Genomic DNA, 18,849 nt, shown 5'->3' with positions numbered 1-18,849 from the left:
TTGGTTTTTGCTTTTACATTTTCACAGACTCCCCACCCTGGCTTAAATCAGTGAGCTGCCCTCCCCCTGCCCCCCACCTCCTGCCCTGAGGTGTTCTGTCCTGGTGACTGACGATGCTGGACCAGGCTGGGGCCTGCAGGGAGTGCACTTTGGATGGGCAGGTTTGCCCACTTGGCACCTGCCTAGAGTTGGACAAGAAATGCTGAGGTGGTGATCTTCTGCTCAGACTGGGGGGCTGAATTCAGGTGAGGGGTGTTGTCTGCCTTCCCCTCCCCCTTGCCAGGTGGCATGCTGTAGGATGCAGCGGCCCTCCAGGTGTCCCCAGGTTGCAGAGGCTTATCCATCCTCATCCCTCATCCCTCATGGCCGGTAGACATGGGGAAGGGTGGGGTCTGGAGGAGTGGAGGCAAGTGGAGGGGGGTGGGAAGTGGGAAGGCCCCTGCCTTTGCTAATAGGGGAGACTAGGGCAGAAGTACAAAGCTAGGAGAGACTCAGAAGGTGACTCCAGAGGTCTTCCCTCCATCTTTGGGAGGTGTGGGATTGATGGTGAAGGAATCAGGAAATGAAGACCAAATGTTGCCAGAAGGGACAGGGCCACTGGGCTAGAGACACTGTCCTCTCCTGTCTCAGCCTCACCCTTCCCCTCAACTGACCTCCAGCCTGTTGGGGAAGAACACAGAGGACAGGGCTCCCATGAGAGAGACCAACCGTAAATGTTTAGAATGTCTCAATGGCAAGGAGAGATTGGGAGAGAAGTTACGTAACAAAAGACAGTTTTTCTTTGATTGTCCTCAGCTCCCAATGTCGTATGGAAAAGTGGAGCCTCTGTGTTCCTACCTCCCGGGTTAAATCATTGTCCAGATTTTCTCAGACTTGGTCCCATCGTCCCCTCATCCTCTTTTTCTTCTGTTTTATTACTTCAGTTATTTTTAAAACAAATTCCAGATAGCATGTCACAGATGTTTCAGTAAGCATCTTAAAGATGTGTGGACATGTTCCTATGTAGCTGACATTGTATTGTTATTAATAAAGATACAGATATCATTATTAATAGCATTACTTTTAATTTACAAAAGATACACTTCAAGTTTTTGTTTAATCTTTTTTAGGTTTACCTTCTTTTGAGAGAAAAAGATAATCAGCTTCTATCTAAAAATTTAGAATAAAATATGCTAAGGCTCAAAGATGAAAGTGTGTAGAAGGGAGATACCTTTCAGTTGTGTAGCATCCAGTGTGACTTTGAAGGTAATGACATGAACGTCATCAGTTGAGTTATGTCCCGTACTCGTTGCAGCTTAGATCTCTCTGTGCTCACTTACTCACTTCCTACTCAGCTTCTCTGCTTCAGGGTCCCAGACAGCTCTCAGTATCCAGGGGCCGACCTCGAGCCCCCGTCCCAACAGCCCCAAGCTCCTTGGCTGGTACCCCCGAGTCTCACTGAGTAGTAGCACCATCCCGTTTCACGAGCTGAAAATGTACATGCCGTCTTTGATGCCTCCTCCTCCTTCAGCTCTGCATCCAGCGCCTCACAACCTTCTCCGTCTCACCTCATTTTTCTCAGTTGCTCTGCATGTCTCTTCCCTTCCATTAGCACCGCCCTAATCAAAGCCCCAGAATAACACACTAGTGGTTCTGTTTGTTCCTTTTCTGACCTCCTTCCAACCCTTCCCTGCATTTCAGCTAGAGCTGTTGAGAACATAAATCTGATTTATAAGTAAATCTGCTTAAGCACTCTCTGTGGCTCATGTAAAATAAGTAGTCACTTTCTGTACTTTGAGATAATAAAGATTTTATTTTTTTCAACAGACTGATGCTAGGGTATAAGCAGGCATGCCCAAACCCAGCCTGGCTTCTAACCAAGACTGTCACATGTAGATTTTTGCAGCCCTGGGTTTTGATGGCATGTTTTCACTGTTACTTGTCTACCTACCTCCTATCAGCACAGAGAAACAATCAATAACACCCTCATCACAGCTCAAATATGTAGAAAAAGAATAGAGAATCTATATGCTCACAAGTTAAATTGTCAGGACACTTTAAAATGTTTTTGTTAAAATTCTGTGTGTAAGGCAGTTGAGTTTAAAAATTTTTTATTTTGCAAGATTTCAAGCATATACGATAGAGGAAATAGTACAATGAAAACTCCAATTTACCCAGCCCTGGGTTCAACAGTTACCAAGATTTTGCCACATTGGCTTTGTCTTTTAAAAGAAAATCCTTTGAAGTATGTTCAATCCTAGATACCACGCATTGAGAGCTTTATTAAAAATTCCAGCACTGGGGACTTTCCTGGTGGTCCAGTGGCGAAGACTCTGCACTCCCAATGCAGGGGTCCCAGGTTCAATCCCTGGTCAAGGAACTAGATCCCACTTGCTGCAACTAAGAGTTTGCATGTCACAACTAAGACCCGATTTAGCCAATAAAAGTAAATTTTTTTTTTTTAATTCCAGCATTCAGTTCAGTTCAGTTCAGTCGCTCAGTCATGTCTGACTCTTTGCGACCCCATGAACTGCAGCACGCCAGGCCTCCCTGTCCATCACCAACTCCTGGAGTTCACTCAGACTCATGTCCATTGATTCGGTGATGCCATCCAGCCATCTCATCCTCTGTCGTCCCCTTCTCCTGCCCCCAGTCCCTCCCAGCATCAGAGTCTTTTCCAATGAGTCAACTCTTCGCATGAGGTGGCCAAAGTACTGGAGTTTCAGCTTTAGCACCAGTCCTTCCAATGAACACCCAGGACTGATCTCCTTTAGGATGGACTGGTTGAATCTCCTTGCAGTCCAAGGGACTCTCAAGAGTCTTCTCCAACACCACAGTTCAAAAGCATCAATTCTTCGGCACTCAGCCTTCTTCACAGTCCAACTCTCACATCCATACATGACCACAGGAAAAACCATAGCCTTGACCAGCATTAATAACAGTTAAATATATCTTTAAGAACAAGACATATTGAACATTAGTAGAATATCTGAAGTATCTGTGCAGAAAAGTTTGTAAATGTACTGCCCAGTTCCAACCATAAAGGAATCATGTAAAAAGATGTATGAGTGCTTTCAAAACCTCTCCCAGTGATACTCAGCTCTTTGATCCTGGATTATGATTAGGAAGTATGACTAGATGGTCATTTCTGAGTTTTTGTTAAATCATGAGATACTATGATGATAACCAGTTTACTCAGTTTTTGCTGCTATTCTATTGTCACTTCAGATACCTAAGTCAGGAAAGCACTATCTTAATTTGTGCTTTTAAGAAATACCCTCATTTACACAACTTGTTGGTAGCAGTGTTTCTCCTTCAGTTCAGTCGCTCAGCCGTGTCCTATTCTTTGTGACCCCATGAATCGCAGCACACCAGGTCTCCCTGTCCATCACCAACTCCCAGAGTTTACCCAAACTCATGTCCATCTAGTTGGTGATGCCATCCAGCCATCTCAACCTCTGTTGTTCCCTTCTCCTCCTGCCCCCAATCCCTCCCAGCATCAGGGTCTTTTCCAGTGAGTCAGCTCTTCACATGATGTGGCCAAAGTATTGGAGTTTCAGCTTCAGCATCATTCCTTCCAAAGAAATCCCAGGGCTGATCTCCTTTAGGATGGACTGACCCCAATTAAAAAGGATCTTTCATTTTCACAAATGATTTGAGAGAATTCCTGGCCAGCTGAGAGACTAAGCTTCTAAAGAAGTAAAACTTTTGTGTTTTATGATTTGTGTCTTAGTAAAATAAGGACTGTTTGTTCCTGAAACTGCTTTGCTATTTCTGCTTTTTCTAATTAGCTTTTTTATTTGCTTCTTTTGGTTTTTACATGTACAGAGAAGTTATTCTGAGCAGACCATGATGAGTGTTTCATTTAACTTTAAAACAGTCCAGTTATTTAAATTCTATCCTGGGGAAGAAGGAATTCTTATTTTTAACTTCCAGAGATTAAAATCCATTTGCTGCATAAAATCCAGACCCTGAACCTCTCAGGCAGTGCCTGGGAACCATGTCCGTGCCAGATGAGCTCGCTGTTTGTGAGCTGTCAGGGTCCAGAGCTTCTTCCACCAGTTGTTTAAACCTGTGGAATTTCAGCATCATTTTAATATGCTTTGCAGAGGGCCTATGATCTACTTCACCTTTTCTTAAATAGCTCTGTTTGGTATAATTGTTATTTGTATAACTTTTTTTTTTTGGCCGAAGTGCATAGCATGGGGGTATCTTTAGTTCCAGGCACTGAACCATGTGCCCTGCAGTGGAAGTGTGCAGTCTTAGCCACCAAGGAAGTCCTCGTACATTATTATCATCATGACTTGGGTAATACACAGGCACCCTTTAGAGCATAGCACCAGTCTCCCCTTTCAGGCCTCACCACCATCGATACAGAACCTTAGGGATGCTTGTAAAAGCAAAATGGGGAGAGCCTGCCATCTGTCTGTGTGGCTTCAGCTAGTAGAGAAGATTCACTAATGCCGGAAAGGTCATTTGTTGACCCACAGCTTTTGTGTTTTGTTTCAGACTCACAAGAAGAGGAGGAAGAGCTGGTGGCTGAAGTGGTTGGAAGCTGTTCATCTGCGGCTGCTTCTCGACCCTCAGGGCAGGAGGCAGCGCCGCCTGCTGGCGGGTCTCGCCCAGTCAAGGATTTCAGAGAAGAGCCCGAACATGACGCGAGCAAGATCTCCGTCGTGAGGCCGTTTTCCATAGAATCCAGGAACTGCGGGGACGTCCCCGCGGCGCCCGGCACAGCCGCGCTCCTCGGCCCGGCCGCGGGCGTGCAAGACAACGAGGCCATGACCGCGGGCGCCGCCCTCGAAGCCGACCCTGGGGCGGGCAGCCCTCGTCCAGAGCCCGGGGCCGGCCGGAGCCGCCTGCGGAAGCCGCGGCCCGTGCCCCTGCGGAAGAAGGCACTGGGCGGCGAGCTCTTGGAAGCGGCCCCTGCCCCGGAGGATGTGCGTCCCGACGGGGAGGATGGGAAGGCCGGGAGCCAGAAATGTGCCCCAGAGATGATGGAAACACCAGGCGGAGATGCCCACGACTCAGGGGCCGAGCGGCCGGAGGATGCGAGGAGCCCCCAGCTGCAATGCGAGTTCGATTTCGCCGAAGACGCGGAGACCGTGGAGTCCAGGAGAGCCCTCCCAAGGAAGCCTGGCCGGAAACCGGGCAGCAGAGTCATGCCGCAGGTTCATGGCGCCAAGGCGCCACCGGAGCCGGGCCCCGGGGCGAGCCCCACCCTGCGGCCCCGCGGCGGCCCCCTGGCGCGGCAGCACTCGCCCCCGCTCTCCGCCCAGGGCTCCTACCGCTTTGACCCGGACCTCTTTGACGAGTCCTCGGATCCCTTTAAACCCAGTATGACTTTCGCCAGCGGTGACTTTGATTCTCCCGCCGGTAATCAAGTTAATGAAATCTTAGAATCACCCAAGAAGGCCAAGTCACGTTTAATAACGTGAGTGGGGCCGGGCGTGGGCGTTGTGTTCTGTGTCCTCTCTGAGTCTGACCACTGCTTTTGGTTTGGGGGGAGGCCCCCCGGGGCAGACACACAGCTTATAGCCTCTGACGCAGCCTTCACTGTGGTGCCTGACTCTGCTGTGGAATCAGAGATGCCAGAGGAATCCTTTTTAGATGTCTGCCTTGCTTCCGAATCCTCAGCTTATTCTGCTGAATTCTTTCCCCCTAACCTTGGATACGTTTTTTCCTGCTTTTAAAAAGAAGAAAAAAAAAAGAATATCATGAGCTAGGCAGGTAGAGATCTGATGGTTTTCAGAAATCCTGTCTGAGCTGCGGGGTGTCATAGACAGAACTCAAGGATCAGTGCCAGCCACCCTCTGCAGATTCTCTGGATGAAACAAAGCTCCCAGGCCTGCAGGTTGCTGGTGTAGTGTCAGTAACGTGGGGGAAGGGGCATATAGAAGTCTTTTCACTTGAACAGAAAGCTGTGATTCCTATTAAAAACAAACCTACCACTCAGAGCTACTGTGAATTCTTACGTCTCCTGGTCAAACTTCTGGCTCTTATCAGTAAGGAAGTGAGTTTCCAAAAAGAATCAAGAATCTTTTAACTAGTTGCCTGAATCTGACTCACATCTTGAGCAGCCTCAGAATATCCCCAACCAAGTCTGAAGGGAATAAAAGGTCATCTGTTGTTCTTGCTCTGTTCTTTGATTGTTAAGTGATTGCTGAGCCGGACGGGCAGTTAAACAGTTGCCAAAAAATATTACTAATCAGGTGTCCTCAGGGTGCTCTTCTGTGGCTCAGGTTAGTTACCTGTATCTGGTTACCTGTGGCCTGGGGGATGCAATGGCCAGGTCTTTGCCTAGGTGCTTTCTAATATGGGGTCCTCTAAATATCAGTGACCCTACCTCTCAGGGTTGATAAGGGCTCATTGGGAGCCTCTCTTTCAGTTGCTTATTGAAGGTGTGTAGCCCGTGCATTCATGTGGCATAAAACTAAATCCAAAGGGAGGAAGGTTTATCCTACATCTTATTTTCGGTAGCAAGAAGTACCTACCCTCTCCCAGCCATACTTCCCTGACTTGGCTAGCGTTTTCCTCCCAATCTGTTTTTGATGAATGAACTTCTTGGTCTAAAATACCTTATGTATTTAAAAAAAAAAAACTCTTACGCAACCAAGACTCTTGTCTTCTTCTTTCCACAGGAGAAAGATGCTCGACCTGTTGTGTAACTCTGGGGTTTTATTTAGCAAATTCCATTATTGTAGAAAAGAGTGGAAGTAAAGAGGTAGAAGTAGGTAGCACCTAGCAGAGTTTGAAGTTCTGGTAACAGGGTCCTTGTGTGACTTCTTAAAAGATGATACGACTGACATCTCAGGTTCTTCTCCCGTAATATAGAGACATCCAGTATAAAGACAGTTTAATGCGTGCTAAAGTTTCTTTACTAATCTTTTATTTTTTTTAACTTAAAAAAAATTTTTTTTATTTCAAATAATATTTAAATCTTGGCCAAGTCTATCAAAATCTCACTGACTTTGCAGGTAGAAGAAGACAAACATCATATGACGTCACTTAGTATGTGAAATCTGAAAAAATGATACAAATGAATTTATTTACAAAACAGGTGTAGACCGACAGACATAGAAAACAATCTTCCACAGAGGAAAGGTAGGGGGACAGGGATAAATTAGAAGTTTGGGATTAACAGATACATACTCCTATATATAAAATAAACAGCAAAGACCTAATGTATAGCACAGGGAAATAGAGTCACTGTTGTATAATAAAAATGAAATAAAAAATAAAACAGATCATCCTATGATTGGGATTTTGTCAGGCAAATAAGATAAATTAGGTAAAGTCACTTTGAGTTTCTTAGTGATAGACACTGACAGGTTTAAGCAGATATATTTTCAATTATATTTTTATTCATGCATTGATTGTCTTTAATATGGATGACTAGACATTTAAGAGTAAACATACTCAGCAGTAATGTTATTTTTTAAACATTTACAACTATTTGATAGTTTACTTTTCATCCTTAAATTTGACTGTGTGGCATTTCTGAGTGTTTCCACCACTCTCTTCCTCCTGAGAGTCATGCACTCACTAGTGGTCATATTGATGAATCTGACATTTATAATTTCTGTCTCATCTCATAGAACTTTGCAGCCTTTACGTCTGCCAGACTAGAGATAAATATTCCAGGCTTTACATGATTTTTTTCTTCATCTGTCTGTCTCTTTCCCGTCTCTAATTTTGTTGGTGCATCAGGACTACTGAACAAGTGAAATTTCTCTGTTTTCTGTTGTAAGTACTCCTGCTGTTTCTGGCTCCCCCGGGACCCTTGGCAGTTCCTCTCCCACCCTTCCTGGACCATCTCCTCCACAGCATGTTGGCTTCCCTTTCTGAGTTGAATCTTCTGATGACTTTTCGCATTTCATTTGCCACTTCATGAGTCAGCTTAGCCTTGCCATCTGTACTCAAAGGCTTGGAGACAGGCCCTCCCACCTTAGGTGCGAGAGCTTGCGTCCCTGGCTTGGCACGCCCCGTGTGGCGCTGTAATGCTGCGTGCTGGCTTGGCCGCCTGGTCATCCCCGCGGTGGTTTGAGGAGCTGCTCTGCTGTTTAGTGTCAGGAACAGTTGACACTTTTGATAGGATAAGGCTGCCGCCTTGGAGCACAGGGGATACATTTTCCTGAGTCAGCTCAGCTTGAGTTTGGTAGCAGGGTGACACTCAGGCATTAGGAAAGAAAATCAGGCACTGACGAGGTGGAGGGTCCATATTCTGGTACCGTGTATGCTGGTTTTTGTTTTTGTCACACGAAACGAGAAGAACTTGCAATTTGATGATGGGGAGCGGGGTCAGAGTGGTGGTATTGGAAGTTTTAGGTTCATTAAAACAGAACGGAATCTGGACTAGTCTTCAGATCACAAATCACATGCAAGTTTAAACATAGCAGGCGGTGTGAGTGTCCCCAGTTCCGGCCATGATGTTCATTTTCTATCTTACTACTGAATAGGAGCGGTAACAGATTGCTCAGATATTTTTATCTTCATATTTTCTGTTACCCACGGCCCTCTGTGAGCACACAGGTCTGGAGCTGTCTTACCAGACTTCTGTGGCTTTTAGCACAATAAAGAATTTTTAAAGAATGTGGTCCGGCGTGGTAATTTTTCTGGTGACTGTCAAAGCCAGGTGAGCGCGGATCACGTGACCCGCCGTCTCCAGGTGCTGGGGCTGCTCTTGGGAATGCTGTTGCAGTTAAAAACCATAGGGGCCCGAGAGTCGGTGTTTAGCATCCCGCAGAAACAAGCGAGGGGATCACTGAATTACAGTTTTCGCTTGCCCTGTCTCTCGGGAGAGGATTCAGAGGCGGGAAGGTGTTCCCGTCTCTGATGTGTGGCGGTGTGACTCGTGTGGGGCTGTGCGCTTTGGCTGGTTTCTGCACACACCGCTATCTGCTCCATCTCACGGCTTGGGAGCTTGTCTGTGTGATGCCAAACCAGCCTGGTGTTCTGTTTGTTTTTCCCCAGGAGTGGCTGTAAGGTGAAGAAATATGAAGCCCAGTCTCTTGCTTTGGATGGGTGTTCTCAGGTAAGTCTGTCCCTTTCATCAGCTTATCTCTTAGACCAGTATTCCCCATGAGGGTGGTGGCTAACGAAGATTTTTCCAGTGGGATCTGAGTACTCCGCTTTAAGGAAGCCAGTTCCCAGTCCCTTGACTTCCTAAGTGGATCTGAGAAAGGGCCCTATAAGACAAAGGAACCCTGTTCCTTCACAGTTAATGTGTTCCCACTTTTTTGGGGGAAAAGTTCCTTCTCACCCATTCTCCGTCTTATTGCTGTACAGTTGGATATGGAACCTCTGAGCACCAAAGAGGGACTTGAAATGTTGGTGTAAGTTTTAAGGTGATTGACTGCAATGACTGGATAATATATTTTTAAAAGTCAGATGGTTTTCCAGTTCATTGCTTTCCACCAAATGGGAGAACCTGAATTGTCAGCTGATAGATGATTAAAAATAACTTTTGACACAATGATATATGTCACTTATATCTCCATCAAAAAGAAAATTATTGATGATAGAATTTTTTGGTACATAACTTGGAAAGGGATTCAAAGAATTGAGATGGTTCTGTTATCAAACTTTCTTCTGTTTCACTTATTTATTTTAGTAAGGCTTCTGGCTTCTAATTGATTATAAAAATGGAAAACAGGAATAAAATTGATGCTGACCTTTGTTTCATTCTAGCAGTAAATATTTATCCTTGACCATATGAATTAATTGGGAAACACAAATAACCCCCCCCCAAACCCAGACCCATTTGATTGCAGTGAGGTGCTTTTTTTTCCTTTTTAAAATTTTCAGTATAACTATTACAGAAATATATTCATTGATTAATAGAATGCATTTTAAGTTCAACTTACACAGGACCAAAAACTTGGTACATAGTTTAAGATTAAAGAAAAAGAGATTTGCAATTTGATTTTTCATCTATTACAAATGTATGAACTATCCACTTTCAAATGCTGCTAAAGAGCAGGCAAAAAGAACCATGAAAAATTTACCTTTTGTTTGTTTGCCTTTGTTTTTAAACTTTTTATTTTATATTAGATTAAGCCAGTTGACAGTGTTGTGATAGTTTCAGGTAGACAGCAAAGAAACTCAGCCATCCATATTACACGTATCCATTCTTCCCCAAACTCCCCTCCCAGCCATGCTGCCACATAACAATGAGCAGAGTTCCCTGTGCTATATAGTAGGATAATTTGAAAATTATCCACATGAAAAATTTACCGTGGACTTGCTTCAGAAAAATAACACATATTACTTTGTAAAATTACTTTTAAAATTAGTGCAACAAAATGTTATAATTTCCATTTTTTAAAAATTTACTTTTGTGTTTGACTGTATTTACCAAGCACTAATATTTTTAGAATAAATTGTGCATTTGTAAATGAAATAACTCTCCAGAAGAAAAAAAATGTTAACACTTAAAGACTTAGGCTTGTAGAAAAAAATTTTTTTAAATAAATATAATAGCAGAACTTTAAAAGACTTTCAGGCATGCAAATACATTTCTTTGGGATAATTTCTTAATGGAAGTAGAGAGGAAATACAAATTTAGAGAGGAAAAGGAATGATGTAAATTTCTGACCATTAAGAGCATATTTATGTTCAATTTTAAATAGATGATGAAGTATTGGATCACTAGAGTAACTAAATTGAATTAATAAGCAAATCAATATTTAAAATAGAACAAAAATTTTTTCCTTTATTTTGTATTTGTATGAGAGGATAGATGTTCTCTGAACTTACTGTAATAATTTCATGATGTGTGTAAGGTTATTATGCTGTACATCTTCAAGTTATATAGTACTGTATGTCAGTTACATCTGACTAAAACTGGAAGGAAATATAAACAAATAAATAATATATAGCAGATATTATATCCTTTGGGACTGTTTAAACTCATACTGAAAGGTTTTAGATATCACCTGGAAATACAATGGATTACATACATTTTCCCAAGTAATTTAGTAACTATTGGAGCAAAAAATATGAAAACCACTGCCTCGGGCCACTTAAACTTCTTTCTCATAATTTAGGCTAGAAAAACCTAATTTTTCAAACCCTGAAGTTGAATTACAGAGGGTAAGCCCTAGAAAATACACCTTCCATGGTTCAGAGGCTGCAGCTTCTTCCTTGGTTGGTACCAGGTCCGTGGAGAGCATCTTGTAGAATGGCGGCTGCTTCGCCGTTCCTGACACGTTAGTTTCCCTCCTAAATGTAGCATCACCTCTGTTGCCTTTCCCAGGATGAAGGAGCAGTGATCTCCCAGATCTCAGACATTTCTAACAGGGACGGTCATGCTACTGATGAGGAGAAGCTGGCGTCCACGTCATCGGGTCAGAAACCCACTGGGGCCGAGGGGAAAGGTGAGCCAGAGGACGACCTGGAGTACTTTGAATGTTCCAATGTTCCTGTGTCTGCCATAAATCATGCGTTTTCATCCTCAGAAGCAGGTACGGAAGCAAATCTTCATCTTTCTTACATACATAAGCATAAAAATGCCTGGAAGCCTAGGGCAAGGAGGCAGCTTAGAGCGATTGGAGAACCGGGCCCCCTGAAGGATAGGTTAGACTGCTGGTCTGTGCTTTGCTTCTTTGTCTGGAGAGGAGACACCAAGGGGCATCCGTGGAATGCCAGGCAACATGTGGATAAGTGTGACAGAGTGTGCAGAGACACCGGTGTGTGGGACTGCTTGATTTCTTTAAATTATTTCAGTCTGGCCACAGCTTCCAGTGTAGTGATTTGCAACCATGTTGTGATTTGAGTTCCTTGTTTCATGTATAGAAATAGTAGTAACTAACAGATATAGTTATTTCCACATGTAGGCGCAGGTTAGAGGGCTTTATGCATAGTAACTCATGTCTCCTCACTAGATAGTGTTCTTTTTTTAAAAAATTGCAGTTGATTTACAATGTTGTGTTGCCTCCAGATACACAACAAAGTGATTCAATTATATATATATGTAATATATATGTGTGTGTGTATATATGTATTTTTCAGATTCTTTTCCAATATAGGTTATTACAAGACATTGAATATAGTTCCCTGTGCTATACAGTAGGTCCTTATTGTTTATCTGTTTTATATCAGGCAGCACAGGTAGTTCCCTGTGCTGAAGCTTCTTGCTGTTTTCCACTTTAGAACATTCTAGATCCGAGGCCCTTTGCCAGGTCCCAGATTGTATCTGTGGCCTTAACCTTGACTTGTGAAGTGCTTGGCACCATGTTCCTGACTTCATTAACCATTATTGGAAACTTAGTATCTTCAGCAATGTAATTTAATGTGGGGCTTTTATCCTCAGATTTTAAAAGATCATGATCTATCAAATCAGAGAAGCAGGTGGAAATCTGTACTTTGCAAGAGTTATCTCCCCAGCCACCCCCACCCCCACCCCTATCCAGGTCTCAGTTTCCCGTCTGTAAAATAAGCACTCCAAGGACTGTTCCAGATTTCTTCCCAGGCCTCTTTCTGCTTTGACATTTTCCACAAAGACCCTTTTTGCCTTTTCCCCTTGTGCCCCTTTACCTGTTACTCAGGCTAACCCCGAGGACTCATGCCTACACTTATTTCTTAGGTATGAAATACTCTTCTGCACCCTCACCCTGTAGAAATTCTGCCCTTCCTTGCAGGTCTGTCTCAGAAAAGTCAGTTGGTTCCCACTGCATTCTTCTTCTGTTCCCGTTCCGTGTAGTAGTTACAGAAGGTCATCTTTGATAACTCCTTGAGGTTAAGGACTGTGAATGATTCATCTTCAAGTTTTCCCTGGTGTAGGGGCCTTGTCCATATCTATTGAATTATGCCCTTCCTCACTAGGAGGAGATTGCTTTGGCAGAAGCTTACAGAGCTGGGGTTCTGCTAACAGAACAGCTACTCCTGTTAACCCTGTTGATGACTGAGTAGTGAGCAGAGGCCTGGTTGCATGGGGTGGGAGGGTGTGAGTGTACAGTGCTTGAGCTGTTCCCAGGGGTCACCTTTGGGCTGGGTCCTGATGGATACATAGACAGAGGTGCCCCAGGGAATCTCTCACGGGGATGGGAAGGAACTGCTAAAATGCCCAGCAGTTCTCCGTGAGTCCTGGGCAAGTGGGAACTTGAGGCAGGGTTGTCTTGAGGAATTAGGGCTTTTGAGTATAGAGTTTTTAAGTGGAATACCAATGGTCCCATTTGTGTTCTGAATAATTCACTCTTGACAGTGCTCTAAAATAATAATTTGTGATTGTAGGTGGAGGATTGTAGCTTTAGCGTTCTGTGTGTTTTTCCATATTTAAAATTCTTCGGCAGATGCGTATACCTTTAATTAGAAAAAGCATAGTGTTGTTTTTTTGTAAATGTTGACTCCCGTGGTAGAGTGAGAATGAGGAAACCAGCTTGAAGGGTGTGGAGAGGATATTGCGTTTCCAGGCATCGAAATTTAGAGCTTTTTTTAAAATTTGATCTGCTACATTAATTCCATTGAGGGTACCCTTCAGGGCTGGAATTTAGATTCTCTCCTCAATTTGGTAATAAAATACTTTTCAGTGTTAGGTTTCCTTTTTGTGAAATGATCTTGTGGTTAGTATAGCTCATTTGCAAAACTCTTAATGGACACAAGGGGGCAGTCTTGCCGTTCTCTCCACTTGACACGAATCTGCCTGTGGCTGACTGGCCCCGAGTGCCTCTTTCCCTCTGGGCGTTCTGGACTTTGAACACAGCACAGGGGTCAACAGAATGCAGTGTGCCTTTAAGGGTCTTGAGATACTGGGGTTCAAGGGTCCATAGATGTCCTTCCAGGCCCACACTGGGGTTTCCTGGAGTCTCTCAGTGGGAAGGAAGGGCACCCACCTCTCAGGATGACTATAAAAATGACCCTCTGTGTTTTAGGCTCCGAGAAGGATCCATGTCAGAAGATGGAGAAGGATGGATCAACTGTGCCCGTGAGTTCCCAGGCTCATGGGGGTGCAGGGTGGGCATGGGAGCTTTCAGTCTTTGTTTTGAAGCCCATGTAAACTCAGTAGTTAAATTCTCATCAGTGTTTGGTGATGGGCACGAAATAGAAATAAAGCTCAGTTCCTTCAGCTGGGGAGCTTAGCGCCTGTCTGAGGTGTCTTGAGCGAGACCACCAGCACTCAGACGGTAGCTGAATGTCCCCAGATGTCCCCCAGGTGCACAGTACAGCCAGCATTTGAAGCCGCAGTACCAAAAAGAAAGGAAAATGAAATGCCGATAGCTTTTTATATTGATGACATGTTAACATTTTGGATCTGTTGTGTTAATGAAACTATATTATTAAAATTAATTTCACCTGTTTCTTTTTACTCTCTAAATGCGGCTTCTGAGAATTTTTAACTTACACATGGCTTCCGTTATTTTCCTGGCCACAGATACAAGGTGGAAACAGTTCCCCTGTGGTGAATATTGCACAGGGTGCGTCCCCAGGGCTAACCCACTGTATGGCAGGTGTCAGGAAGGCTGGATTTGAGCTAACTGAGCTAAAAACAGTTTTTTTTAACTTTTAGGCTTACGAAAATAGTACAGAGAACTCCTATACATCCTATACCCATCCATGCTCCTCAAACATTAACCTTTTCTGTGACCACAATACAGTTATCAGAATTCATTAACACTGGTGCAGTATTGCTATCCCGTCTGTAAACCATATTCAGGTCTTATCAGCTGCCCCGATGATGTCCTTTTTCTGGTGCAGGATCCAGGGCAGGACCCCACAAGGCATTTGTTCCCGTGTTCTCAGTCTCCTTTAATCTCCTTTAATAGCTCCCAGTCTGTCTCTGTCCTCCCCGACCTTGACTCTTTTGAAGAGTGCTGGTCAGTTGTTTTGTCAACTTTCTTGCGATTTGGGCTTGTCTAGTGTTTCCTCCTGATGGGAGGAGGAAATGGCAACCCACTCCAGTGTTCTTGCCTGGAGAATCCCAGGGACTGTGGGGCCTGGTGGGCTGCCGTCTATGGGGTCGCACAGAGTCGGACATGACTGAAGTGACTTAGCAGCAGCAGCAGCAGCAGCAGTGTTTCCTCCTGAGGAAATTCAGTTCATGCATTTTTATCTCAAGTGCGTCAGAAGTGACCTTGTGGGTATCAGTGTGTCCATGTATCCGTTATTGGTGCAATTAACTTTGATTAAGTGTTGTAAATCCATCCACTTTTGTCAAACCTGTGGCCACCACCAGCCTTTTTAAATATGGTGGCAGTTTCCTAACAAACTTCCCTCTTCCAGGGGTTTTTCTCTCCTCCTTTTCCATAAGCTGGAGTCGTTCCCTTTTGCTTAAACTGTTTCATTGGCTTTCCTTGTCTCTAGGCTCAGCTCAGACTCGACTGCTGCTGACTTGGTTTTCTGCACGAACCCTGCCTCCTTTCCACATCACATACGTGCCCAAGCGGACGGGGTTTCATTCAGTTCTATGGACCTGCCCCTTGGCTCTCTTTGACTTCCTCCCTGGCTTCCTCCATGAGGTGGGACCATGACTGTGCTCACTGCTGTATCCCAGCCTGGACCACAGTGAACACTGCTGAACATAGGAACCAGTATACTAGGAGTACAGGGAGAGCTGAATCGTACAAGTTCAGTTTTAGACATGAGGCCTTGAGACGTCTGTGTGACCAGTTCTCGGTTCACATTTCCTGTAGGCCATGAGAAGCACTCAGCACGAGCTCAAGAAAAGTGTGGCTTGGCTTTAATAGATCTGAGGGGCCTTAGGATGGTTGAAGCTGAAGGAGTAGGTGACGTTGTCATGGAAACATTCTTTACCTTGATCCACAGTAAAACTGCATGTTTACATCTTTTTTTGGCCACTCCAATAGGCTTGCAGGATCTTAGTTCCCTGACCAGTGATTGAACCTGGGTCCCCAGCAATGAGAGCATCGAGGCCTCACCACTGGACTGCCGGAATTTCCATGTTTTGTATCTTAACTAATAGATACATAGGAAACTGTCTCCACATCCATTTGTATTTTTACAAAACAAATTGCACAAGACAGTACCCACGTTTCTTCCAGTGGTTCATTCTGATTTTTTTTTTTATTCCATTACAATTTTTTAATGCACATTGTTTATTCCAGGAACTGTTTTCATGACTCACTGTTGGGCCGTGACCCACGTGTTTCCCTGGAGGGCGCAGAGTGTGTGACGTGGGGCGGGGGAGGAGCCTGTGGACACCAGGCAGGAGGAGGACATGCACACAGGGATCAGGGTCGTCACAAAGGACAGTTGTTTCTCGACAGAAGCACTCCTCTGGGATTTGAGGGGGTTTCTCTGCAGCACCCCCTGCAAAGAGCACGTCCTGGGTCATGAGTTTTGAATAGTAATCCCAGCTGAACTGACTGAAATTAATCTGCTTCCTTAGGATGTTTAATAAGCACTGCATAAAGACCTTGAGATATTCAAAACGCTACGTAAGAAACCTGTTCAGGGGTTCCCTGGCAGTCCAGTGGTTAAGAATCCACCCAGGTGCTCACTTCGGCAACACATATACAAAAAAAAAAAAGAATCCCCCCCGGGAGCAACTAAGCCCGTGTGCCACGCTACTGAGCCCCCACGCCTAGAGCCCATGCTCCGCAACAAGAAAAGTCACCGCAGTGAGAAGCTCATCCTCTGCAACGAAGAGTAGTCCTCACTCACTGCAGCTTGAGAAAGCCTGCTCACAGCAACCAAGATCCAGGGCAGCAAAAAGAGATCAGTTAATTAAAAAGAAGAGAGAGAAATCTGTTCAGTCTAGCCTTTGCCTTTGTGAGCCTCTGGGTGTTGCTCTGAAGGGCATTCCTGTTGCATCCTCCGTCCAGCTCTGGGGAACGGCCAGCGTGAAATTACTAAGGCCAGAGGACAGTCGTCTCACTTCTCAGCAGCTGGTCTGCAGCATCTCTCACTTAGGATTGAGTTTATTATTTTTTTCAGAGAAACCTTAAACTTCTCAAACGTTGAGTTCACAGTATGTCGCTGTTAGAAGGGGCGGGGGGAGGGCGGGCCCTGCTCTGACAGGTTCAAGGACAAATGGGATGAGCCTGACAGATGAGGAACCCAGATTCTCCCATCGCTAGGACAAGTACAGAGAGTTACTTTGTAGCATCTGTGCTCACTGTCAACTTGCAGCCAAGACATCCCTGGGCCCCACTGTCTGTAGACAGGTCTTCATGGATCCTCAAGGGTAGATGCTTTGTGGGATGGGGATAAGGACTAGGAGATGTGAAGCAGGACCCTTTTGGAAGGATGTAAGTGATAAATGATCTGATTGGTTTAACATCTTTATTAAACAAATACTAGGTTGCCCAGCCCTGGAGGAGATGTCTGGGCCAGTTTCTGATGATGGTAGATTCTGTAGGCTTTTTGTATTGTTTGAGAAACATTATGAAGGACTGAGAAATGTAAAAAAGCTAAATAAATCCTAGAGGACCGGGAAAGGCAGCTAAAATGGGCCACAGCTATAAATTCCTCATAAGAGCCATTGCATTTTGAGCCACTAGGCTTGTGGCGTGTGGCCAGGCAGCGGGGGTGGCCAGGGAGAGCCCACGCCTCTGGGTGTGTTCACTCCCGTCGAAGGTCTGTCTGATCTTCCAGCACAGAACGCTGCCCCTTCCAGATAGCTCATCTGTTAGAGCAAAGTCGTTAAACAAGCAGGCAGGCCGAATTCATTTATCCCCTCGCAGATGACTGAGATGCAGAACTCCAGAAGAGAAATATTTTCCCTACCAAGAAAACTTGGCTTATTTCCCAAATTCTTGCTAACATGAGGGTCATGGAAGGCACAGGGGGCCAGTTTCCCAGAGTTGACTTGACTCAGGAACTCTGAGTTGAAGTAATGAAAGACAAAAGACTGAGGTAAAATGTACTAATTTAAAGTCAGCAGTGTAACAAGAAACCAAAAGTGTAGGCAGTACCCAGTAGGCGAGTCACACAGGGGAAGCAAGACTGCTGTGGGGAGGTTTCTTTGTTTAGTTTCTGTTTTGTTTTGTTTTTTGCTGCGTTGGGTCTTAGTTGTGTCACGTGGGGTCTTTCATTTTGGTGCTTGGACTCCAGCTGTGGCTCGAGGGCTCAGTAGTTGCAGCTTGAAGGCTTAGTTGATCCGTGGCATGTGGGATCTTAGTTCCCTGACCAGGGATCAAACCTGAGTCCCCAACATTGCCAGGTAGATTCTTAACCACTGGACCTACCAGGGAAGGCCCCAAGGGAAGGTTTCTTGATGAGGAGTGCGTGGCACAAGAGGTAAGGGGCTGACTCAGATGTGCAGTGTGCTAGTGATCAAGTGACATGCTCTCAATCTCCTCATTTTGGGGTCAGGAATCCTGGGGCGGCTTGGCTGGGTGTCTCTGACTCAGGGTCTGTCACCGGCTGCGATCACGTCTGGCCTCGACTGGGGTGGATCCACTTCCAGGCCCTCTCACGTGGCAGAACTTCCCCACGTGGCTTCTCCATAGACCTTCTTGCAGCCTGAAGCCTGTTTGTAAACCAGTGACACCCTGTGACATTTACCATCTTCTGTTCTTATATGACCATCACTGGGTCCAGCCTAACTCAGGGTGGTGGGAGGCTGCAGAGAACTCATACAGGAGCTGGGGTCACCACAAGGACCGTTTTGTTAGAGATTGCAGACCGCAAATGCCTTCTGGCTCTGGTGACGGGTCTCTCCCAAGATAAAGAGTTTTTCTGGGGGACCTCGGGCTTCTGTCAGGTGGTGGGCCGCCCTCCCCCAAATGCTGCTGGAATGGGCACTGCCAGCCTGTGGCTTTGGTGTTTCCCATATCTGTGACCTTAGCCCAGGGATTCTGTGTTAGGCCCTCGGCTGATGGCTGTGAAGCTGTATGCAGAAATGGTGTGAGTGTGTCTGAGTGTTTTCTAAATCGAGAATGAGTCCATAATGACCTTGAAAAGTTTACA

At 45.0% G+C, this 18,849-nt stretch overlaps 1 protein-coding gene and 1 non-coding gene across 18 annotated transcripts in view; both read left to right on the top strand.

Moving 5' to 3' along the window:
• The window catches only part of TACC1 (transforming acidic coiled-coil containing protein 1), a 129,058-nt gene that overhangs the window by 88,261 nt on the left and 21,948 nt on the right, over positions 1 to 18,849 (top strand). For 6 of the 17 annotated variants that reach the window (XM_044930672.2, XM_044930466.2, XM_044930694.2 and 3 more), the window contains 5 exons: positions 4,489 to 5,413; positions 7,690 to 7,725; positions 8,953 to 9,013; positions 11,237 to 11,444; positions 13,851 to 13,903. In XM_044930672.2, the coding sequence (XP_044786607.1) occupies positions 4,761 to 5,413; positions 7,690 to 7,725; positions 8,953 to 9,013; positions 11,237 to 11,444; positions 13,851 to 13,903 (1,011 nt within the window). In that variant the 5' untranslated portion in view covers positions 4,489 to 4,760. The remainder of the gene's footprint in view (positions 1 to 4,488; positions 5,414 to 7,689; positions 7,726 to 8,952; positions 9,014 to 11,236; positions 11,445 to 13,850; positions 13,904 to 18,849) is intronic. The other 11 variants (XM_045163101.1, XM_025278343.3, XM_025278332.3 and 8 more) reach the window with 5 other exon arrangements.
• TRNAG-CCC lies at positions 2,287 to 2,359 on the top strand. The gene has a single exon. It is a non-coding gene; the product is annotated as a tRNA-Gly (tRNA).

This window comes from Bubalus bubalis, chromosome 1, assembly GCF_019923935.1.
Source record: "Bubalus bubalis isolate 160015118507 breed Murrah chromosome 1, NDDB_SH_1, whole genome shotgun sequence".
In the NCBI taxonomy this organism is placed as follows: Eukaryota; Metazoa; Chordata; class Mammalia; order Artiodactyla; family Bovidae; genus Bubalus; species Bubalus bubalis.
The sequence above is the reverse complement of the archived record's forward strand: the minus strand, read 5'-3'. Positions and strand labels throughout refer to the sequence as shown.